Source organism: Physeter macrocephalus, chromosome 13 (genome assembly GCF_002837175.3).
Source record: "Physeter macrocephalus isolate SW-GA chromosome 13, ASM283717v5, whole genome shotgun sequence".
Taxonomy (NCBI): domain Eukaryota; kingdom Metazoa; phylum Chordata; class Mammalia; order Artiodactyla; family Physeteridae; genus Physeter; species Physeter macrocephalus.
The window spans coordinates 11,856,641-11,882,095 of record NC_041226.1 but is presented as its reverse complement, the minus strand read 5'-3'; the positions used below and the strand labels follow the sequence as shown (position 1 = coordinate 11,882,095).

At 32.9% G+C, this 25,455-nt stretch overlaps 1 protein-coding gene across 9 annotated transcripts in view; it reads right to left on the bottom strand.

Annotated features, from left to right (window-relative positions):
- Positions 1–25,455, bottom strand: part of NBEA (neurobeachin) — a 607,387-nt gene that overhangs the window by 372,295 nt on the left and 209,637 nt on the right. For 8 of the 9 annotated variants that reach the window (XM_055089393.1, XM_055089395.1, XM_055089397.1 and 5 more), the window contains 3 exons: positions 16,734–16,888; positions 14,397–14,523; positions 154–281 (listed from right to left, as the gene is read on the bottom strand). In XM_055089393.1, coding sequence (XP_054945368.1) covers positions 154–281; positions 14,397–14,523; positions 16,734–16,888 — 410 coding nt within the window. The remainder of the gene's footprint in view (positions 1–153; positions 282–14,396; positions 14,524–16,733; positions 16,889–25,455) is intronic. The other variant, XM_055089396.1, reaches the window with a different exon arrangement.

Sequence of the window (25,455 nt, the reverse complement as noted above, 5' to 3'; positions counted from 1 at the left end):
GAAAGCATACCTGAATATCTTACTAGAATTTGTGGAAGCAATGTCTTTATATTCTTCTGTCAATAAATATTCCTCTAGTAGCACAAGTTATGCCATGATTAATAGATACATTATAGGAAACTAAAATAATTAGAATAGAGAGAGAAATCATACCTTCTATCAATAGCTCTTGTCCATGACTGCCAAGAAGTGTACGAGATAGGAATGGGGCAAAGTCTACAAAAATTTCACGAAGAAGAGGAGCAACTTTTTCTAAAGCTCTTTCAAGTTTTGCAGTGATGCTGTTGAAATTAAGACATAAAGACTAGTAAATATGGTTCAATATAAAAAGTCAAATAAACTTTACTTCTAAATTAAAACCTTTAAAATTAAAAAGTCCAATTCTAACCCACTGAACAATAACAGCTTCATGTAGAAGGGACACTGTAGAGTTTCACATCAGTCATAAGGCTACTCAAAAGACTTGCTAAATCAGAATGATTATACTGTGAAAAGGAATCAGGATCCTGTCACCCACAAGGGCCACAGATTCTGTCCATAAGTCTAGGAGCTTCAAGAAAAGAAGTTCCTGTATGGCTTCTTTGTCTATCCTTCTTTCCACCAAAGAAAGCTGTTTCGAATACCTACTACACGGGTCACTGTGAAAGTTACAAAGAATGAGCTCTTGTTCTCAAGAGTTCCCTGAAAATTTCCTGAAAAGCATGACAAATAAGGGGATAACTGAATTCAGTATGATACAGGTGAATTGCTTTGCCAAAGTAGGCATTTTCTATTTCATAAGCTCACTTACTTTTTATTTACCAATCATTGTATCATTCATTATTTATATTGCTGACTATTAAATTTCAATTTATATGACTTTATATAAGCACTATCTGACATTCTTGAAAGTACCCTGAGCAAGATACGTAAAAGTAAAAACACAGATAAAGAAAATAATTCTGCTCAAATAAATAATTTGGTAACATCCAACTGTCTCTCTTACAAGTAAGCACTTTAGAGTAAGACTGCTTGAACTGGAATGCTGGCTTCATCGTATGCTACCTAGGTGACCTTGGGACATTAGACTTCCTATGTCTGCAAAATGAAGATGGTAACAGTACCTACCAGGTGAAGGTTAATGAGCTAAGGCATGTAAAGTGCATAGAGAAGTGCCTGGCACGCAGTGGGAGGTCAACAATGATAGCTCTTGTAACTGCTACTTTGAATAGAACACACCTATATTTAGTCTTACAAAATGTGACTCTGATATATTTAAACCAAAACAAAATCAATATAATAATCTTAGATGAGCACACATTCTTCTACATAGAAGACATGTACAGTAAGGAATTAAACAATACTTCACAGTAATAAAAGTTCTGCCACAATGCTAAGCAACATTTTTGTTATGTATGAGGAAATCATAAGTGACAAAAAGGTAATTAATCACAGAATAATTTGCAATATATTATTAATATTTAAAACTGAACTATTCCAGCTTTTTTTAAGTGAATAGCGAGGGATTAGGGAATAATCTAGGATGCTTTCTTTCCTAACTTGGAAACAGCATGATCTGAATCCTTTATGTACACAAAGCCTCATCATTAACACTTCAATTTAAATTTGCTTCCTCTTATTTGGGTCAACAGCTTTAGAGAAAGAAGAACTCAAAGAGGAAACTCAGGTTTAGTAACTTCTACAAACACTTAAAGAGAATATTCTGGAGGAACAACTTTAAGCAAGAAAAAAGGACCTGGGTGGGGCTTTGCAGACTTGCTGAAGACAAAGAGTTTTCAATATTCTCCCCTACTCTGTTACTCCTGAAGCAAACACCTACATTAAGGCAGTAGTTCTCAATCTTTGGTGTAGATTGGAATCACCTGCAAGGCCTGTTTAAACCCAAACTGCTAGGGCCCCAGCCTTAGAGGTTCAGCAGGTTTGGGTGTACTGACACAGTTTGCACTTCTAAAAGATTCTCAGGTGGCCTGATACTGCTTATCCAGGAAACAAGTTTTGAGAAAAACTGTTTTAATGAAAGTACTTACTATTATTAAGTTGTAGTAAAACAGCTAGGAAAGGAAGGACTACCTGAAGTCACAGAATAATCATCATAATAATGAGTTAGCTCTGAATTTTAGAGAATATAGACAGAACTTCTTTTTTAGATCCATTATTTCATTCATTCTTTCTAATCTCCAGGATCATGTTTGATGAAGCTTCTCAGCTAAAGTAATCCTCTCTACCAAGGAAAGGTAAGTAAGAATGGTAAAAGAGAACCTATGAAGAGGAGAAAAATCTAGGTATAATTACTACTGTTTTTACACCTGAATTCTGAGTGAAGCATGAATATTTATTTTTACTTAAGATTAACTGAGTAAAATTACTTTAGAAACATTCTGGATTTATAGAGGTTCACATCATAGTTATACTATTGGATCATAATATACTACTATCTAATTGAAGTCAGAAACATTTTCCCTAGTTTAAGATTTTTTTTGCATATTTTACAGGTTTCTGTATAATAATTTAGAGGCTTCAGAATTGCAAAAGTACTGATCTTGGTGATTAAATTAAACATCAAATAGAAACTGATTAATCTATACAACTAATTACATGTGTGTATGTAAATGTATATTAATTACCTTTACTTAAGGGTAATGGACAAAAACAGATTATTTCTCAGTGAGTGAATCCCTATAATAAGACTTTTGCAGCTATTTTCTTACAAAATGTTAACAGAACATTAAATGATGATCTTATAAATCATTCTGCAACCATAATTTAAATATTCTAATAAAGGGCAAAAAAAGTAACGTTTTACCCAGCAAGAGATCAAATGTTTTAAATACAGGAAATTACTATCAAATAATACTGCCAGACTTCTCTATCAAGCAACAACAAAATATTCTAAGTGGAAAAGTTGCATCATCACTTTTTCATAGTGAAGAAAATGGACATATAGATTCCTCATAATGTGTTTTAAAGTAAACATTGTGTAAAGTATGTTATCTTCATTCTTACACAATTTAAATTCTCAAAAGAAATGATATAAACATAAATTTTAGCTTTATACCCTCCCTCCTCTATCACCTGGCAGATAACCACCAATTACTAAAAAAAATTTTTTAAAAGATATATTGTGCCTATATTGTTATTTCAATTATCATCTCAGATAAATACACAGTGTAAAACTATTTTTTCCCAATCCCAAGGCACATGAAAAATGTATCTGTTAACATGTTAAACATTTTTTTAAATCTTAATAAGGGAGAACTCTGTGACCTTATAGCTTATAAAAATAAATTATTCTTTCTTTTGAATGTAATTTTCATTTTAAAAGTGGAAAGAACCTATAGCTACCAGAAATAAAACAAGGTCCTTTGGCAAATTATTTTCGAAAACAACTAGCGTATTTCACTTAATTTAGGGAAAACACCAAGTACTAATTTTTCATTTGGAAGTTTTCATTTATTCAAAAAACATTCACTTAGTCTAAGACATTTTGTGCAGAGAAATTATACAAATGTAGACGTGATGGGGAATTTGCCCAACATAGTCTAGTGTGAGGGTTATAATCTTAACAACCTGTTTATAACTTCTTAATATTTTAGAACATTCTTGGGACCTAAATATAGAGTTTGTCAACTCTAGGCTGAAATGCATTCTCTTAAGCTACTCAGTCCTCTCTCCCCACTTTATTCTTTTTCATTCTCTTCAGTCACACTAACTATGCTTATGATGCTATTTTGACTTTGGCTATTTTTCTTGATAGTAAGTGCAAATTTTTTTCAGAAAGAGAATTACTGATTTCCATGAACAAAATTATGGTTGCAACTTGGGAAATTTATCAACCACTCTAACAAAATGACCAATGATAGGAAAACTAAACATTCAAAGGACATAATAATGCTTTAGATGAATTTCTATAGCTCCAGTGCCTAGATTAAAACAATATGACTTACAACACAGGAGTTTAGTTTAAAAAACACAATCATATATTGGTTCTTACCTATATTAAGGAAATCTCATTTAGAGGGATTTACAGATTCTAAGTAATTTGTAGGAATAAAACTATAAATAATCCATTAGAGAAAAAAAATACATAAATATCCATGGCTGCAACTATTATCATATATATATATACACATACATGAAAATTAAAGACACTATAGGAAACTGGAAGAGAATATTAACCTATAAAAAAATCAAATGGAAATTCTAGTACTTACACAAAAATTAAAATTAAGAATGCAGAAGATTAGAAACAGTTAAAAAGAGAATTAGTAAAGTGGATTAAGGTTAAAAAGAAATACTAGAATAATGGAGAGAGAGAAATAGATAGATAGATGAGAAATACAGAAAACATCTAATATATGTGTAATTCAAATCCCAGAGAAAGAATAGAATGATTCTGAAGCAATATTAGAAGAGGTTAATGGCTAAGAATTTCCCAGCCACGGATGAAAGTCATCAAATTTCAGATTTGAGAAGCTCTACAAATCCCAAGCTGGATAAATATACAGAAAAATCAAAGAGCCTGAGTATATCACAGTAAAACTGCTAAACACCAAAGATACAGAAAAATCTTAAAAACAGGTAGCAGGAATGGAAAAGGCTGGGGAAGAGCAGAGAGATAGCAATAAGACAGGAAATTACATTTCTTTAAAAAAAAGGCAAAAAGGGAAAGAAAGCACAGAAAGAAATGAAAGATACAGAATAGTATCTTTAAAGCATTAAAAGGAAATAGCTTCCAACTTAGACTCTACTTTGGTTCAAAATATCCCTCAAAAATAGAGGTGAATTTCAAAGATTTTTAGTTAAATAAGAACTGAGGGAATTCAGGAGTGTCAGGCCTGCACTAAATGAAATACTAAAGGGGGTGTTTTTTAAGAAGAAAAAAAATGATAGCATATGGAAGTCAGATATTCAAAAAGGAATGATGAGCAAAAGTAAATGATAAAAATTTGGATAAGGCTTCCCTGGTGGCGCAGTGGTTGAGAGTCCGCCTGCCGATGCAGGGGACACAGGTTCGTGCCCCGGTCTGGGAGGATCCCACATGCCACGGAGCGGCTAGGCCCGTGAGCCATGGCTGCTGAGCCTGCGCGTCCGGAGCCTGTGCTCCGCAACGGGAGAGGTCACAACAGTGAGAGGCCCGCGTACCACAAAAAAAAATAATAATAATAAATAAAAATTTTTAAAAATTGGATAAATCTAAATATGTTGACCAATAAAATAGTAATTATATTCTCTTGTTGCATTTACAATTTTATATGTGCACACACACACACATGCATACACATATGTATAAGTGTGTTTGCAAAATTTGGAGTAAATGAAGTTAAGCTATACTGAGATCCATACATTGTCTGGGAAGAGGACTTATATAAATCAGGAATTAATGTTGCAATCTAGAAGATGATCACTTAAAACACTATTTCTCAAAGTGTATTCTTAGAGCCAGCACACCAAGATCACTTCATGTAATGGTTAATTTTATGTGTCAACTTGACTGGACAACACGGTGCCCCATTTGATTAAATATTATTCTGGGTGTGTCTGTTAGGGTGTTTCTGGATGAGATTACAATTTGAATGGGTAGACTGAATAAAGCAGACTGTCCTCCCTAATGTGTGTGTGTTCATCCGTTCAATTGAAGACGTGAATAGAACAAAAGACTAGATAAAAGAAAACCCCTTCTACCTGATAGTTGGTCTTTGCTGGTCTTCAGATGCAACTGAAACATCAGCTCTTCTGGGGTCTTGAGCCTCCCAGCTTCCAGACTGAAACTTATACCATCAACTTTCCTGATTCTCAGGCCTTCAGTCTTGAACTAGAACTACATATTGGCTCAGCAATGTGTTTTAACAGGCCTCCCATGTAACTCTGTTGCATACTGATGTTTAAGATCCACTGCACTAAGGAAAAGATAATAAGGTATAAACTTCAACTAACAGTTTCTTGTTACTTCTCTCTAGTGAATGTTTCTTAATGGTAATATGAATAAAATTGATTAATCACCGCCAAGACTTGGAAGCAAGGAAGGAAAGCAGAAACAAGCTCATAATAAGCATCAAGAATAAAAAGGAGGGGGTTTCCCTGGTGGCACGGTGGTTAAGAATCTGCCTGCCAATGCAGGGGATACGGGTTCGAGCCCTGGTCTGGGAAGATCCCACATGCTGCGGAGCAACTAAGCCCGTGCACCACAACTACTAAGCCTGAGCTCTGGTGCCCGCAAGCCACAACTACTGAGCCCACGAGCCGCAACTACTGAAGCCCATGTGCCTAGAGCCCATGCTCCTCAACAAGAGAAGTCACCACAATGAGAAGCACGTGCACCACAACGAAGGGTAGCCTCCGCTTGCTGCAACTAGGGAAAGCCCACGTGCAGCAATGAAGACCCAATGCAGCCAAAAATAAATAAATAAAATAAATAATTTTTTTAAAAAAAGAATAAAAGGGAGGGACTTTCTTACAGATTATATGAATGTTAAAATAATAATAAGAGAATATTATGAAGTACATTATGCCAACAGAATCTACCAAAACTTACACAGGACAAAAAGTGAAAATCTGGGGATACCTGTAACACTTTAACTTAAAAACTTTCCCCAAAAAGGAAATCTAGGATCAGATGTCTTTGCTTGTGAACTCTACCAAATATTTTAGAAAACAAAGAAAAACAAATAAAAAATACCAATCTTACATAAGCTCTTCAAAAGGTAAAACAGATTTTATATCACAAAGAAATTGGATTTCTTTCAGGAATTAAAGGTTTGTTTAGCATTTTTAAAATTAAAAGTCAATATCATAGACCATGTCAGCAGAAAAAGGAAGAAAACCACATGGTCATCTCCATGCCTTACCCTCTCTTTAGAGATAAAATTCTATACCTATAATGATGGTAACTTGGTTAATTATAAACACAAGAGAATTCTTAAATTTGATAAAAAGTATCTTTATTAAATAGACAGGAGACATCATAACTAATGATGAAATGTTCAAAGCTTTTCATTTGCGATGAAGAAAAGAATGCCTTTTCTAACCACTTCTATAGAAAACTGTATTGGACGTACTAGGTGATACTATAAGTCAGGAAAAAGAAATAAAAAGGTGTAAGTATTTGTGTAATGGGGGATAAAACTGCCAACATTCACAGATCAAATGACTGTCCATACATGCTTAGTTAGAAAGAATTATAGATAAATTAGGAAACATAAGTACTTAAAGGTTTCATATTAGCCTAATATATGAATTATATATACCAGCAAACAATTAAAAATGAAATTTATAAAACAAAAAAATTTACAACATTAAAAAGTATCAACTTCCACTTTTCACCTTGAAGGGGTTAAGATGGTCTACAATTACCTCCCATGCTAACAACTAGAAAATTTTACAAAATGTGGAGAACAACTATTTTCATACAAAATGTGGGTTACAAAATCCTGAGGAAAGAGAAACAAATGAGGTGAGTCCCACCATCACCTGGATTTCCTACATGGAGGTATTTCCTATATTAGGGCAGATACAGAATCCAGCAACCTTTCTCAGTTGAAGATTAAAACTGTAGTTCAAGGAGGCAAAGGTAAATAGAATTTGGAGGGCATAGTATGCAAGAGGAAGGTGTATGGAGAGCACAGTAATCTTTGGCTGAGTAACAATCTAGGTATGTGATTCCTGAAAGCTCCCAAGGTTAGAGTAGAACAACTTCTGAGGAAAGAACAATTATGGAGGAGTCATAACAGGCATCTTCTACATCTCACACAGGTCTAGAATTGTCTGAGTTCCCTCCAAAAAGGAGGGACCTCCTTAGACACACTGAGCGTTCAGGAGAAATCCAGAACACTTTCTAAGTGGCAAAATTAGTCCAAGAATAAAGGCCGCCCTAGATCTGCCTTAAAAGATCTTAAAAATGCTTCATGAGGAAGAATGGTCTTTCGAACAAACGGTGCTGCAACAAATGGACATTCACAGGAAAAAATATAAACCTGGACATAAACCTCACAACTTACATAAAAATTAGCTCAAAATGGGACCACGACTTAAAACTAAAACTACTGCTTAAAACCAGAGAACTTTATAGAAGACATAGCAGAAAATCTTCAGTACTTAAGGTGAGGTGAAGAGTTCTTAGACATGACATCATAAATTAGACTACAATAAAAATGCAAAGTTTCCTCTGCCAAAGACTTTATTAAGAGGACGAAACACACGAGCTACAGTCTGGGAGCAAATACTTGGAAACAACATTTTTGAAAAAGGACTTGTACTTAGAATACTGAATTCTTAAGGCTCAAAAGTGAAAAAGCAATCTAATTATAAAATGGGCAGAAGATATAAACAGACATTTCACTGAAGAGAACACACTAATGGAAAATAAGCACACTAAAAGATGTCCAGAATCATCCATTAGGAAAATACAAATTAAGACCACAATGAGATATCACTACATACCTACCAGAACGGCCTTAAAAAAATAAAAAGACAACGCCGAGTGCTGGTAAAAATGAAGAGAAACTGGACTATTCATACATTGCTGGTGGGAGTTTTTTATAACACTAAATAGGTACTTACCATATTAGCCCAGTAATCTCACTCTGGGCACTTATCCCAGAGAAATGAAAATGTATGTTCACATAAAAACAAATGTTTATTGTAGCTTTTTTGGTACTAGCCAAAAATGGAAAAAACCCGAACGTCTTTTAGTGGGTGAATGGTTAAACAAACTGTCGTACATCCATACCATGAAATAATACTCAGAAATACAAAAGGACCCATTAATACACACAACACTTGGATGGATCTCATGGCATTATACTGAGAAAGGTCAATCTCCAAAGTCACCTCTGAAACACTTAGAAGTCAAAGAAGAAATCATAGAGAAACTTAGAAAAAATATTGTATGAAAATCAAAACAACATTAAATTTCTGAAATACAGCTAAAACAGTGCTTAGTGGAAAAGTTATGGCTTTAAATGCTCATAATAGAAAAGAAGAAATCTAAAATCAAAGATCTAAGCAACGGATTGGCAAATGTTTTATGTAAAGGGTAAGATACTAAATATTTTAAGATTTTAGGGCATACTATCTCTGTTGCAACTACTCTGCCATTGTAATGTGAAAGCAGTCACAGGCAATATATAAACAAACGATGTGACTGCATTCCAATAAAAGTTTATTTACACAAAGTTTATATATAAAGTTTATGATGGCAGGCAGATTTGGTCCCTGGGCTGTAGTTTATAGACACCTAATCTAAGTTTACACCCTAAAAATCTGGAAAGAGAAAAGTAAGTAAACCTGAAATAACTAAAAGGAAATAAAAAGAGTGGAATTTGATGTAATAGAGACAGAAAAAAAAATTAATGAATTTAATGTCTAATTTCTGGGGGGAAAATTATAATATTGAAAAGTCAATAGGTACTCTAACAATGCTAAAATGATAAAAGGCATAAATTACAAAATCAGGAATGAAAGAGGAAACATCATTAGAGATCCTACAAGTGTTTTAAAATAATAACAATAAAATTATGAAAAACTTTATGGCAATAATCCAATAACTCAGATAAAATGACTAAATTCCTAGAAGTCACAAATGACCAACACTGATGCAAAAAGAAAACAGAAAATCTGGGCTTCCCTGGTGGCGCAGTGGTTGAGAGTCTGCCTGCCAATGCAGGGGACACGGGTTCGAGCCCTGGTCTGGGAAAATCCCACATGCCGCGGGGCGACTAGGCCGGTGAGCCACAACTACTGAGCCTGCGCATCTGGAGCCTGTGCTCCGCAACGAGAGAGACCGCCGTAGTGAGAGGCCTGCGCACCGCAATGAAGAGTGGCCCCCGCTCACCGCAACTGGAGAAAGCCCTCGCACAGAAACGAAGACCCAACACAGCCATAAATAAATAAATAAAATTAAAAACCATTCTGTAATAAAGAAAGAAAGAAAAGAAAGCAAGCAAGAAAGAAAGAAAGCAAGAAAGAAAGAAAGAAAGAAAATCTAATAGTCACTTATCCAATAAAATAATTTAATTTGTAAGACCTCCCCAGTAAAAAAATATTCCAGGCAGAGATGGCTCCACTGGTGAAATCTCAAAGCTACAAGAATAAATAACACTAAAGCTACAAGTGACATTATCTTTCACGTAGAAAATAAAAGGAAATTACAGATAATATTGAGTTCAGAAAAGTCTAAACAATCTAACAAAGACTACTAAATTTAAGTGGGTTAAGCAAAATTGCAAGATGTAAAATCAGTGTACAAAAGTCAATTGTCTTTCTACATACTACCAACACACAAAATCTTTCTTTTTTGTTTTCAGTCCTATTGAGATATAATTAACAAGGCAATCATCAATTTGCTCTCTGTTAAGAAAATTTACTTGCATTTTCTATCATTTTATATAAGTGGAAACATATAGTATTTATCCTTTTTTGTTTGGCTTCTAACTCAAAATTGGAAATTTAAAGTAAAAATTTTAATTTAGAATATCATCAAAGACATGAAAAACTAATAAAAAAAAGACAAAACTAAGTACAAGACCTTTACAATGAAAGCTATAATAAGTTGCTCAGAGAAATTAAAAACCTCAATGAATGGAGTTATAGACAATGTTTGTAGATTAGAAGGCTCAATATTATTAAGATATCAATTCTCCCTAAATTTAACTAAATATTCAACACAATCCTAATTAACATTTCAACAGGATTTTTTTTTTAGAAATTGGCAAGCCCATTCTAAAACATATAAGAAAATGCAAACAATCTAGAAAAGTCAAAGCAATGGTAAAAAGAACACAGTTAGAGGACTTATACTACCTGATTTCAGGATATTCTATAAGCTATAGTAATAAAGTGGGGTACTGGCATAAGGACAGCCATATAGATCATGAAGTAGTATGGAGTCCAGCAATAGGTTCACACATAGACAGCCAATTGATTTTACACCAATGTGCCAAGGTAATTCAGTGGTGCTGAAACACTGATATACATATGGATAAAAACAAAACTGAAACTTTACCTCACCACACACACACACAAATTAAGTGAAAATGGATCATAGACCTAATCATAAAAGTTAAAACTACAAAACTTTTAGAAGAAAATATACGAGAATATCTTCATGACTTTCGGCTAGGTAAAGATTTCTTAAGATACAAAGGCACAAACCATAAAAGAAAAGATTTTTTCAAACGATGGACTTGGTCAAAATTAGAAACTTCCTGTTCTAAATAATTTTAACAAAATGAAAATATAAGCCACAGAATGGAATATCTGACACAGGACATATAATCAGAATACATAAAGAATGGTGACATTTCACAAGAAAACAAACCTACTTTTTAAAAAAATAGCAAAAGATTTCAATGGCCCATTAACATATCAGAAAAAAAATAAACCTCATCACCTTTAATCATTAGGAAAATGGAAAATAAATCCAAATGAGATATGATTACCCAGAAAAGTATTAAATTATAAAGTCTTAAAAAGACTGAGAATGCCAAGTGTTGACAAAAATATGGAACAAATGGAACTTTTACACATTGTTGAAAGGAATATAAAATGATACAACTGCTTTGCAAAACAGCTCAGTAGTTTCTTATAAAGATAAGCCTATACTTCCTATTCAGCCAGTTATTTTACTCCTATTTACCCAAGATCATAGGTCTACAATACAGTTGTATTCAAATGTCCACAGAATCTTTATTTATAATAGCCCCAATCTGGAAAAAACCCAGATGTCTATCAACAGTGAAGAGATAAATAAATAGTGGGATAGCCATATAACAGAATAATACTCAAGAATAAAAAGGAATGGACTACTCGTAAACAAAAAGACATGAATGAATCTCAAAATCTGAGTGAAAGAAGGTAGGCACAAGAAAGTGTATTCTGTATGATTCCATCTATGTCAAATCCTAGAAAAGACAAATTTAAATTATGATATTAAAAAGCATGTAAATGTTTGCCTGGGGAAGGATGGGGTAAATTATAAATGGGGCACAGGGAACTATATGGAGTGATAAATATATTCTACATCTTCATTGTGGTAGTGGTTGTATGGGCATATAAACTGTTCAAAACTCGTTAAAATGTACACTCAAGTTGAGTATTTGTAAATTGAGTTTAAACAACATAAACAAATGATCTCAAATTTATTTTGGAAACTAGAGAAATGAAGATACAAACACAAAATATTTAAATTAAAAGAATATATCATATAAGAAACATAAGACTTCTACATAAAAATCTAAAAATCATTACTGGAAAAAATTTTTTAAAAACTAAAGAAATGGAAGGAATAGAAGCTGTTCATAGTTTGGAAGTCACAATATTGAAAGAGATCTATAGGTGAAATATAACTCCAGTTGCAACAGATCTATAAATTCCATTCCTTGCTAAAATCCCAGCAAATTGTTTTCAATATGGATACTGATAAACTGATTCTAAAATTTAAAAGGAAATGCAAAGCATCAAGAATAGCTTAGGCTTCCTTGGAAAAAAAAAAGGACAGGATGGGCAGACATTACTTATCCAGATACTGATCCTTATTAAACCTAAAGCTAATTATGACAGTATGTCACAAGGATAGACAAGCAGACAAATTGGGTAGAATCGAGTGCCAAAGCAGAATCCAGTATACAGTAACACTTGATTTGTGACAAAAGTGGCAGAGCATGGGAGATAGGAGAGTTTCTCAAATAAATGGCACTGGGTCATCTTGACATCCATAGTACTCCTACCTCATAAAATTCACAAAACTCAATTCCAGACGAACTATGTATCTAAATATAAAAAGCACAAAAAAAGCAGCCAGAGGATGAGATGCGAAAAATGTAGGCAAAGATTTCATCTGTAACACAAAAAGCACTAAAAAACAAAAACTCGATAAATTGAGTTTCATTAAAATTTACAACTTCTGTTGATCAAAACATATCACATAGATAATAAGAAAAGCCACAGAATGGGAGAAGATATATATACAACATATAATCATCAAAGGGCTCATTTTCAAAATGTATAAAGAGAAGAGCCTTTACAAATTAAAAGACAACTCCACATTTTAAAATGGGTAAGAGATTTCAACAGGGAAATCACAAAAGAGGAAAACCAAAAGACCAATAAATATATAAGAAGGTGCTCGACCTTGTTAACTATCAGGAAAATACAAACTAAAAACACAATGAAATACCACTATACTTCTACCAAAATGGCTAAAATCTAAAAGTGACAATACTAAGTATTGTTAAAGATATAAAAAAATTAGGCACTCTCATACGCTGCTAATGAGTTAGTAAACTTGCATTAACCACTGTGGAAAACATTTGGCATTATCTAGTAAAACTGAACATACACAAACACTATGAATCAGCAATTCCATTCAGTTATTTACCCAACAGATATGCATACAAATGTGTAGTATACCCAAGAGTAATGTACAAGCAGCACTGTTATGTAAAAAAGCAGCATTATTTGCAATAGTCCCAAACTGGAAAATTCCAAATGCTCATCATCAATAAAATAGATTAATAAATTGTAGTATACAACCACTAAGGAATGAACATGAACAAAACTATTGCTACAGGCAATACAGATAAATGTCATAAACATAATGTTGAGAAAAAGTAGCCAGAGACAAAAAGAATACATACTGTGCAACTCCACTCATATAAAATTCAAAAAAGACAAAACTAATCTAGTATTAAGTCAGAGTGATGAATTTGAAGAGGAGTAAGAACAGTGGCAAAAAAGGAGCAAAACGTGGGGGCTTTGTGGTACCTGTAACATTCTATTTCTTGCCTTGAGTGATAGTAACATAACATCGTTCTTTCATTGAGCTTTTACACTTCAATTAAAAATGCGAATACACACACATACTGTGTGTATGTATATGTGCAATTTAACTCCAAGCATTTTGGTCAAATTCTTCTAGGAATTCTCTCTGACATGCTACTGCAAATCATTTTTATCTATTAATCACGATAGAAAGATAATGTTTGGTGATTCAACTTCCAATTATATATGTTATATATAACTCTGCAGATTTATTTTGAAAGTCTGTATTTTAAACTCACCACCCCAAAGATGTCCAATTTTATCATGGTGCCACGTTTGCATGTTTCTACTTTACAGGAAACAGTAACGTGCTATATCACAATGGACTATAAATTCAGGAAAGTCAGATCATGAAAACCATTCAAGATCTCTGTTTAGACTGAAATATAATAAATGATTTTTATATAATGAATAACTATCTTAAAATATCAAAACATTGCAATTATGATATATAATCACAAAATACATAATTAAACATTCTTAAGAATTCTATATCTTTGTATTTAATGTATACTGTTTCATTATTTTTGAGGTGAGAGGAAGGGAGTAAAAGGAGTAAAAAAACAAATAGTTATGTATACCTCATATTTTCAGCTGAATCTTCTGGCATTGGAGCAACAGTTTGTACAGCTGGAAGGTTTTTGCTGGTAGCACCATTCACAAAACTAGAAGAGGAGGAAGAAGAAGAGGACCCCGAATCCACGGCACCTGTTCCCAAAATAATAATTTTTAGCCTTAAGTATAAATTTATTTAACAAAATAATTTTCATTACATCATTACTATCTGAGTTTGAAAAAAATATTCATCTGAACTTCAAACTAGAATTTGGCCATTAAAAAATCATTTGGCCATCGGTACACTAATAACTCTATAATTATTAAAAATAGCTATTGCATTAAAATCCAGTTTATTTACTTATATTACTCTAAACAAAACTACATATTACAAATGGGATATAAATAAAAGACATCAACAAATGAAAATAATTTTAGATAAAATGAGGCTGATAAAACAATGCAAATTTAGATGTGAAAAATTTATGTTTTTATTGCTATGTTGTTATATTTTTAGTTTTCATCATATAAAATTTGTGGCACTGCAGCATCAGTGCTTATTTTGATAAAATGATTGCTTAAGAAGGGCTATAATGAGTATAAGATTTGTATCCGATTTTAAAATAATGAGTTCTCCTCAACGATATGAAGATGCCATTTTAGAACAGATTTTCCTATATTAATACCATGTAAATATATTAAATAGCAGTGGAGTTGAGGGACATCTAGTGTTCCTAAATATTATCTTATCTAACACTAATTCCCATAAAACTGGGATTTTCTTAACACTTACACAGCATATATATGTCAAAATCTAAACTAGTATTGGGTCCAGTTTAGATGTTGGCCCTCAATTTCTTTGTGTGTGTGTCTGTGTGTTTGTGTATCTGTGTATATGTATTTCTAAGGAGGATGTTCATTACTTACATTTTTTTATTGTAATATATGCTTTATACTATCACCGGACTTCTGGCTACCATCATTTCCCATATCTATTATTAATTCATAGAATAGGAATTAAAGGAAAATATCATACCTTGTTTCAAATAAAGATAAAAAAGAGATGACTTGCTTTTTCATTTACTTATCTCTTAAAGAGTAAGGATTTAGTCAATAAACACCAAATGTAGATTTTTTCTTTCTACTACATTGGTATATTTTAAAAATCTTAACACTTTTCTGAGTATACATTTTGGTAAAAGGAAAACATTTTTATTCCTTTTTCTAGAAAGCAGAATGAGTATAAGGAGTAAGACTGAAAACTGGATAGAAAAACCTTTATATAAAGTCTTCAGACAAGTCAGATATAAATATTTATATATATATACATAAATCAAAGATGTTTTGTTCTTTAACACAATTCCATTAATGATGTTTATTCGCTAACATAAATATGCTTGATAGAGTACATTCTACTTACTACAGCCCCATAAACGTGCTGTTCATGATATGTCAGACTCAGGTGGTATGATAAACAAGATAAATACAGAAAGCACAAAGAAGAGCTATGAAATTAATAAAAATGGGAATAATCTAAGTAATGACAATAGATGTAAAAGTTCAAGGCTATACAGTTTGGAGAGAAGGCTACTATAGTCAGGGAAGAAAACTCAGGGATCATCTTGCGTTGTATAAATACCTAAAATGGAATCACAAAGATTTGGGTAAGGATTTATTTAGCTAATAATCAACAGGAACATTTCTGGAAATTTACAAAAAAAAAAAAAAAAAGGTTATTTTAGGCAGGCTTTTAAAATTTGTAGTGATTTGGAATTTTCTGTTTCTAGAATTATTAGGAAAATGTTGGACAATGAATTGGATATAATTGTAATCTAAGTATATAAATTAATTCAAGGTCAAACAATGGTTCTTATTCACATGCACTTTTTGTCAAGTTGAGGCTCTTGCATATCGTTAAGGTTCTCAGGGGAGCTTGGTAAAAAATACATATTAGGTTTCGGACAGTAAATGTCACTAAATCTATTTTCTGTCACTAATATATTTAATATACCTTGATATTCTTGGTACAATTTACTAATTTTTACGTATCAAATGTCAGTGTTCAAATTATCTTTTGGTTTTGCTCCCCAAATATCTTTCAGCAAACTGAGTTCACTCTGAAAGTAAATAGCATCACGTTTTGAGAAGACTCAAAACAAAACCCACAGTGTTCTCAAACTAAAAATTACACCCTAGAACCATAAATTCTGAAAGATAACATGAAGAATAACCTTCTTAAAGGTTAAGGTAATCTTAAATGATCAGGGTATTTTAATTTTTAAGATCAAATAAGCAGAAGAAATGAAGATACAGAAAACAGAAAGAAAAAGATGAGGTATCACAAAAATAGATAAAGACAATACCTGTTGTATTAATCATACTTTTTGGTGTAGCTCCAGTAGCAGCAAATATATTAGAGGTACTGCCTGTTGGCAGCCCACTTCCAGCAGCAGCAGCTCCTACAGTGGTTACAGCTAAACTACCTGGAGGGGGCTTCTTAACAGGGACCACGACACTCCTGCAAAGAAATGATGAAAAATAACACAAAGTCTAAGATGAATTCTAATCCTGCTATGGCAGATACATGTAATCAACATCAAATTTCCTTTTCTTTCTTTTTCCTTTTTTTTTTTTTAATTCCTGATCCCAACTTAATTGGTGAAAAGGATATAGACATTAAGGATATACTGTTAAGTGTGTTAACTATTATAATTCATTTGGCGAACATTTATGTAGAATCTAGAATTTGCAAATCTTTTTTAAGATGACATGTGGTCTATAATCATGAATCTGGGAAAACTGGAAAAATGCGTGCTCAAGTTAGATATTTTTCATATGCATATAGGGATTATTTTGTGTGAAAATATACATACATATAATGTTCATCCTACCTCTTATCATATTCTAAATGTGGAAAATAGTCATAAAAACGTTTGAAAGCCAAATTCTGAAGCTTCCTCATAGTAAAGCTAAATATTAAGCCAAGAAATATGGAATAACAACTAATGGCATAATAAAATTAAACTTTATTTTCCTGAACAAAATTGAGTTGTTTTTCATAGTAGGAATGCTATTATAATGAAAGAGAACTGAGAGGATACAATAGAGATTTGGTAAAAGATCTATTTAGCTGCTAAACCTTGACTTTGTGAACTTAGAAGTTGAAAATTTCCTAATGTTTCGTTAGCATATTTAAATGAATTTCATTAAAAAAATTTCTGAACTTAACATCTGTGTTAACCTTAAATAATAAATGGATGTGAATAGTAGTCAATTTAAAAGATAAAGAAACTATTTATTTAACATAATAAATATCTTTACTTCCGTTCAGTGAAGCTTTATTTTTCTCAAAGTTTACAGCATTCCAACTCCATTTAATAAATACCTTCAAGCATTACTCATTGAACTTATTTATCTAGAAAGTAGATGTATGAGACATTTTAAGTTCAAATACAAAATGCTTGAAAACTAATGACACAGTAAAAAGTATCCAATCTAAACTAGGTCTTTTAAATGTATTTATATTTTATAATTTTCTCATTAAAAAGCTCTACTTAAAGGAAACTATATCAATAGCTCATTGTCAAATAAGTCTATGGCTTAAACTTCCTTAATACCAATGATTTTCAAAGAAAAATGACTTTGTCAATGTAAAAAATCTAAATTTATAAGAATTATTATTTTCAATTTTAGGGGTATTTAAAACTTTTTTGTGACCAAAGTAATTATAATCTTAAATAATTTTACTTGTGCCAAAAAAATTCTTCATTATCTCTTTCTGGATACTTTTTTTTTTTCCTTAATGGATAGTGTCGAATTCATCAGACTCAACCTTGAACTTACAACTATCTTATTAAATTTCCAAAAGAACACACTATGCTTTCAATCCCTTCATTGATCATTCCTCATCGAATACCTTCATTTATTTCACTGAGAGGTGGTGTGACATTATGGAGAATACAGGATTTGGAGTTAGAAGATTAAGGCTTGAAAACTAAATCACTCTCAAGCTATGTGATATTAAATTTCCGTTTTTCAGTAAAAATGGCAAGACAAATGCCACTTCACATATGACTGGAGAAATTAAATGAGACTGTATTTAAAAGAACTTTGTCAATTATGAGATGCCTTGTAAATGTTAATAACTGTTACCATTTTCTAAAGTGAAATAATTCTCTGCTTCCAAGATAAGGTATTTAGTTACAGTGATCTTCATAAAGATTAACAGAAAAGAAACCAAACTAATATTTTGGATTTATCATCAAAACTCTTCCCAAAACTTCTAAACTATTTCATTGCCTATCTAGAAAGAAAAGAAAATGATCAATTCTTGATTTGAAAAGAAATCATTAGTAAAACTACAATATTTTTTCCTAAATCTCTCATTAAAATCCTTACGGATAAAATACAGAAACACAGGCTGATTGACAGTGCCGTGAGACAAATTTGTAGATGGTAGGAAAAAAATATTACCAAAGATTCCTGATTAACCAATCATTACCAACTTTGTACAAAAGCTCTCTGTAACAGGCTACTACAGGCATCTTGTCAAGTACTGAGGGTATGAGATATGTATTATGAAAAATTAGTTATATGAATGAGGGAAAAAAATTTTCATCTCAACAACCTGTAATGATGGCTTGTAAATAAATGCAAACAACATTAAATGCCTTTCTATTAAAAAACTTCTGAAAACATCTGATTTAATAGCAATTGACATGAAAGCCTCCAGACACTTCACTGACAGCAAACTCAGCAGTCTGGCAGTTAGTACAACATGGGATATAAATAGAGTACAGTGTCTAGAAGCCCAGTTTTTAATGTCAAACAGACCTGAGTTAGAATTCTACCTCTATCTATTTTACATTTGGTAGTGTATATATGTCTATGGTAGTAAGCAAATAAATCTCTCTAAGCTCCATTCTCCTTACCTTTAAAATGAGGCTCATAATAGTTTGTACCTCATAAGATTGTTACAAAGATAAAATACTGCATATAAAATGCTTAGCACTTTACCTGGAATATTATAAGTGGTCCAAACATTTTAGCTATCATTAGTATTGCTATGGTTCCCAAAAGTGCTGATGCGATCTGGGTCTACCTCAGCAACAGTATCCAGAGTCAAAGAAGCAATAATCCTGATATACTTTGTGACTGTCAGACCTCATAAAGTCCTATGTATAGTTTTAGGCACCATATTTCAAGAATAATGACAAAAAGCATCATGTCCATAAAAGAACAGTTAGGATGACAGTAGATCTAGAACACAAGTCATGTCAGGAAAGACTGAAAGTCTAGAAAATTACAGTAAGGACGTGAGAAAAAATGACACCAATTTTAAAAAATCTGAAGGTATTTGACAAGTTAACAAGATGAAATTTCAATGTATCCCCAAATACCAGATTAGGACCAACAGGGGAAAGAACTCTAGTCATTTTTATGAGCACCAGTCTCCAAACACTGATGTGTTCAAAGGGCTACAGGACGGCCATGGCACAGGAGTGGTGGTGAGAGGGGTGGGAAGCTTGATTTGACTGATTTCTCCGATTCTTTCTCAATCTATAATTTTATGCATTTGTTAGAACTACTATTTCCCCTTTGATTATTATGCCGAAATTGTTTATCTGGAATCAGAGGACTGTCCATTTTGGTCCTTAATATCATTTCTTCACCAACATTACCCATTCCCTAACACCTCAGACCATTCTCTCTCCTAAGCAATATATTTTACAAATTACTTGAATGTTTATACTTGCCAGTATGTGTTGATAACATATTAGTTATTTTCTGGAATGTTATTATGTATTTGCAACTACTTATATATGAAAGTAAAAATTTTCAGCTCTTACAAAATCTTAGTCAACATTTTCCACTTGGTTACTTATCCCCTCCTACATCAAAAGGCTTACCTAGGAGTCTATGTAGCCATTGTGGGTACCCCATTAGGGTGCATAAAAACACACAAATTTTTAGAGTATATACATTTTCCTAGGGTGAGCATATAATTTTTATCTGGATTTCAAAAATATAGCCACAAAAGTTGAGCCACCAGTCTAGACTATTAACATATTCCATTCTTCTAGATCTGCCAGTCATACTGATGGATATCTAGAATACTTTACACTACACACATTTTAAAAAATGCATTATTCTATCTTATGAATATTCTTTCCATATTTTCCCACACAATTTCACACTTCTGTCCCACAACTTTAAGACTGAAAACTATAAAGAAGTGGAAAATTCCTTTATACTGCATATAATCTATACATGTGCCAAGGCTGTAAAGGTTATCATCAAAGTAGCACAAGCCAGAAAATTATTCTAATTCACTTCAACAAAATGTTTCACTGAGTGATTAATTATATGTTTTGTAATACACTGAGTGATACAAAATACATGTAAGTGTAAAATTTTCCATCATTGAATTCATCCTATCTCAAAGCCATAGATTTGGGGTGTGATCTAAGATTTGATCATTCATTTAACTCTGACGTGTGAGGGACTGTTCTGAGTTCTGAGATATAGCAATGTATAGAACAGACAAAATCTCTGCCCTCATGGAACTTACATTTCAATAGGGAGAGACAGAAAATACAATAACATAAATGATTAAATATAGTATACCAAGTGGTACGTGTTGTGAGAAAAATAAGCATGGACAGGAATAAGGAGTATTATTGGAAGGGTGGCTAAGAGAAGACTTATTCAAAAGGTGGTATTTGAGGAAACACTGACAGGGTGAATGAATAAGCCAGGAGAGCATCTAGGGAAGAGTGTCATGGGATAGTGAACAGGAAGAAGGCTAGTGTGACTTGAGAAGATTAAGTGATATGCAGAGATATAAGAGATGAGATGAAAGAAGTAACAGGGCCTCAGATCATAGGTCCTTATAGTCCACTGTAAAGATGCTGTCTTTTCCTCAGAGTGGGATCAGCAGCCATTAAAAGCTTAGGAATAGGGGAGCAATATAACGTTAGGTTATAACAGGATCACGCTGGCTGCTATGTTAAGGATAGACAAGGGGGAAAAGGCAAATGGCGGGGAGACTGGTTAGGAGAATACTACAATAATCTAAGTAAGAAATGAGAGTAGTTTGGATCAGAATTGCAAAGTGAAACTGGTGAACAATGGGTCAAATTTTGACTATATTAAGAAGGCAGAACAAACACGACTTGCAGAAGACTGGATGTGGGTATGAGAGAAAAGTCAAAGATGATGTAAAGATGTTTGCCTTAAGCAACTGGAAGGGCAGAACTGCCATTAACTAAGATAGGGACTGCTATGGTTGGAACAGTTTTTTGTTTTTTGGTTTTTTTTATAACTGTTATTAATCATCCAAGTAGTAATGTTGAATAAGCAATCAGATAGATGAGTCTTCAGTTTAGGAGACAGGGCTAAGACATAAAATTGGTAGTAACCAGACCATATGTTATTTAATGCCAGGAACATGGATGAAATCACCAAAGAAGTCAATGCAAATAGATGGAAGAAGTGGTCCAAAGACAGAGTCTTGGGGATCTCCATTAACTAGTTATGTGAGTTTTGTAAAAAGGATACTATTTGATCTGTACACCTCAAGAACTGTCCTAGGTGTAAAGCGAGATACTGAAGATAAAAAATGGCTTTTAAATAGTGACTTATTAAGACAAGTAGTTTTATATCTAACTCATGGATCCTATAAATAATTCCTTTCTTCTTTCCACTTGCTCCCTCTTTTCTGTAACACTTACTGAGCACTGACAGGTTAAGGGAATACAACTACACTGATAAGTTAGGGGATACCAAGACAAGTAAGACATAACCCGTGTCAGAGATACTTGAAGGAAATACAAGAGACAAATAAATCAACTGCAATGTATTTCGATAACAGCTCTGATTAGAGTTATGCACAAGAATTTTCAGAAACATAAAGGATGAGCTTTATCAGGGAAGAGTAAGCTGAATTGAAAAGGACCGATGGGAATCAGCCAAGAGGAAAGTTCAATAGTAGAAACTTCATGAGGCAAAGAGATATGAAAAATCATAAAAGATTGAAGGACTGCAAATAGATCCTTATGGCTGGTGAAAGATGAGGACTTTAAATTCCAAACTAAGAAGTTCATCCTTTACTGTGTAATAAGAAATTGTTTCAAAATCTTCATCAGTATTGCATTTAAGAAAAACATCTCTGACATAAATGTGGAAGATGCATTTGATGGGTGAACACCTGGAAACAGGTGATAGCTTCGAAACTGGGCATGTCAAAGCTTTTCTGGATTTCAGGTCTTTTAACCAAATTCATAACCATTTGCCACTTTTTGAGACAAATTGTAAGACCATCTCATTTATTCTAGGAATTTGGAACTTTATGGGACTTTTTGGAAATAACGCATTATTCTATATGTTGGGAAACTGAGTCCCAGAGAACCAAAGAGAATAGATAAGGGTCACACAACTAATTACAGAGACCCATTACTGATAGCCAATTCTTCTAATTTCTAGATTTTTACTCTTTATCTAACAAGGCTTACTGTTGTTAAACATTTATCTTGAAAGAAAAAATTGAAACTATGAAGAAAAAAATTTTACTTCTGCTTTTAAGTTGACATTACAATTTACTGCAGCTCATTAGAAATCACAAGTTTATTTATGATGTCTTCATGATTTATTCATTGCTATTTTGTAAAGTATTTAGAATACCAGTAGAGAAATAGGATGTATGAAAAATAACTGAGTATTTCATTAGTCCACCCTTTAAAGAGATGCTTTTTTCAGCTCACTGAACTGTCTGTGGAAATGCCAGGAGAGAAAAAGGTAACAACATTGGGGAAATTAGGATACAACCATGCTGGGTCAAAACTGCATCTTCTGGCAACTGGCCTTAAAATACTATACCCAGGGTACTTGGAGCATAATAAAAGCTGGGATTTCAGTGGCTAGGTATCATAGAAACTTTCAATTGTAAAGGCTGGCAGAGTTTTAATCAATGTAGCTTACATTTACTTGCTCATCTTTTAAGTGATATAATCAAAACACTTTTTTAAAAAAATTAGAAAACTGTTAAGAACAGAAATTGAAGTACTCAGCAGTAATTGTACGTTTTCATATTCTGACTTAATTCTAAGCTTAAAGAAATCAATGTAGGAGGATTCCATCATCTCTACTAAACATTTCTTTTTTTTTTTTTTTTTTTTTTTTTTTTTTGTGGTATGCGGGCCTCCCTCTGCTGCGGCCTCTCCCGTTGCGGAGCACAGGCTCCGGACGCGCAGGCCCATTGGCCATGGCTCACGGGCCCAGCCGCTCCGCGGCACGTGGGATCCTCCCAGACCGGGGCGCGAACCCGGTTCCCCTGCATCGGCAGGCGGACGCGCAACCACTGCGCCACCAGGGAAGCCCCCATTTCTTTTTTATTTATCCTAAATTGTCATCCTTAGCACTAATATTCAAAACATTAATGTTAAAAAACTAGAGAGAGAATACCTAGACTAAGCTTATACTTTAGGTTCAGTAATATGAAGGCTATATATATTGCTTTTTAGTCCCATAATATTTACAAAATATTTTTTATTTCAGAGATTTTCTTTTTCAGAGAATGAAACACTTGGAAGCAAGGATATTAAAAGTTTGAGGGAAAAAATACAAACTAATTTGCCCGAACATCTCAAACCCAGTAACTGAAACACAAGCAGGTTTGTAAAATCAAAAGGGATGAAGTATAAATCATAAGATCATTGTATGCTAGCCAGAGAAGCAACACAATAACTAGCTTTTTGTGATATCCCAGACTTAAGATAATTTTCTGAAATATAACGACAGTTAAAATGTATGGAGAAGCATATTGTCCTCTGCCTTTTTTTACTGTCTTTTGTCCAAACTAAGGGGGCGTCTCAGGAATCCCTGGAGAATTAAGACTGAGCTAAATCACAGATATACACAAAATTCTCAAAAGATTAAAAGCATCTGGGTATACAGGGTTAAATTTTAGTTTAAAGGATATGGTAAAGCTCAATTGGTGGTTTTAGAGAAAAGCATTCCCTCAATCTAAAAGTTACAGAGTTATTGATGCCTGAAAAAAATACAGCTCAGCTAGACTATTTTATAAACCATAGATCTACACAGAAATCTACCACAAGAGACAGTACTGTTGGGGAACTTTGCAACTAGATTTATAAGTTCTATTATGAGATTATTAAACTCTTCTCTTAGAAACAAAACCATGATAAATATTCCTCTTCGCTTCATAGTAACAAAACAGTAGAAAAACTCTTGTAGTTTCATAATCATATTTCCTCTACACATACAGTGTGTTCCATCTACAGAATGATAGTAGCGGATGTCTAGGATTTTCAGTGCTTTACAATGCATAAATATACATTTGTTAGGGCCACTCATTGTAATCAAAGACATATACTTAAATCTGCATAGATGATGACTGGAGGAAATGAAAGAAAAAGAATCAGCATTTCCCACATATGTAGATAAGAAAATTTATATAATATTTCATAATACAACCTAATGAAAGATTTAAGACTAAAAGAAAAAGGTTTATTTTAGTTAAGTCTAAGTGTTTCTAAAATTTGATGTTGCAATTTACCGAACGAAAACAATATTACAAACTTCAAAACACTGAAATTCATCAATGTGCCATCCTAAGTGAGGAGAAACTCCACATGTAAAGCATAAGTTAACAAAACTCAATTGACATCTGTTGTTTTAGGAAGTTATTCCCAAACTTACAATCTAGAATAAGTATAAAGAATACATTGTAAGCATGTTTTCAATAGAACAAATAAACTATTGGCTAACAAAAGGAAAATCCTAGGTGATTTCCACTGCGATTGTACAATATTATTATGTATGATTTAGTTACAAAGAAATGAGCAACTGAGTTTACAGTTATTTTTCAACTAAAGATATAAATGAAAAATACATTATTGGTAGAGTAAGACCCATGCTAATTCTGTGTTTGAAGCTGTAAGTATTCAAGATTTGCCTCTAAAGCCTGTCTTCTTGGATCCTATTTTCAAGGAATTCAATCTGATGTTAAAAGACATGTCATAACTTGAATTTCAGACTTTAGTGCTTCAGAAATATGTTTATATA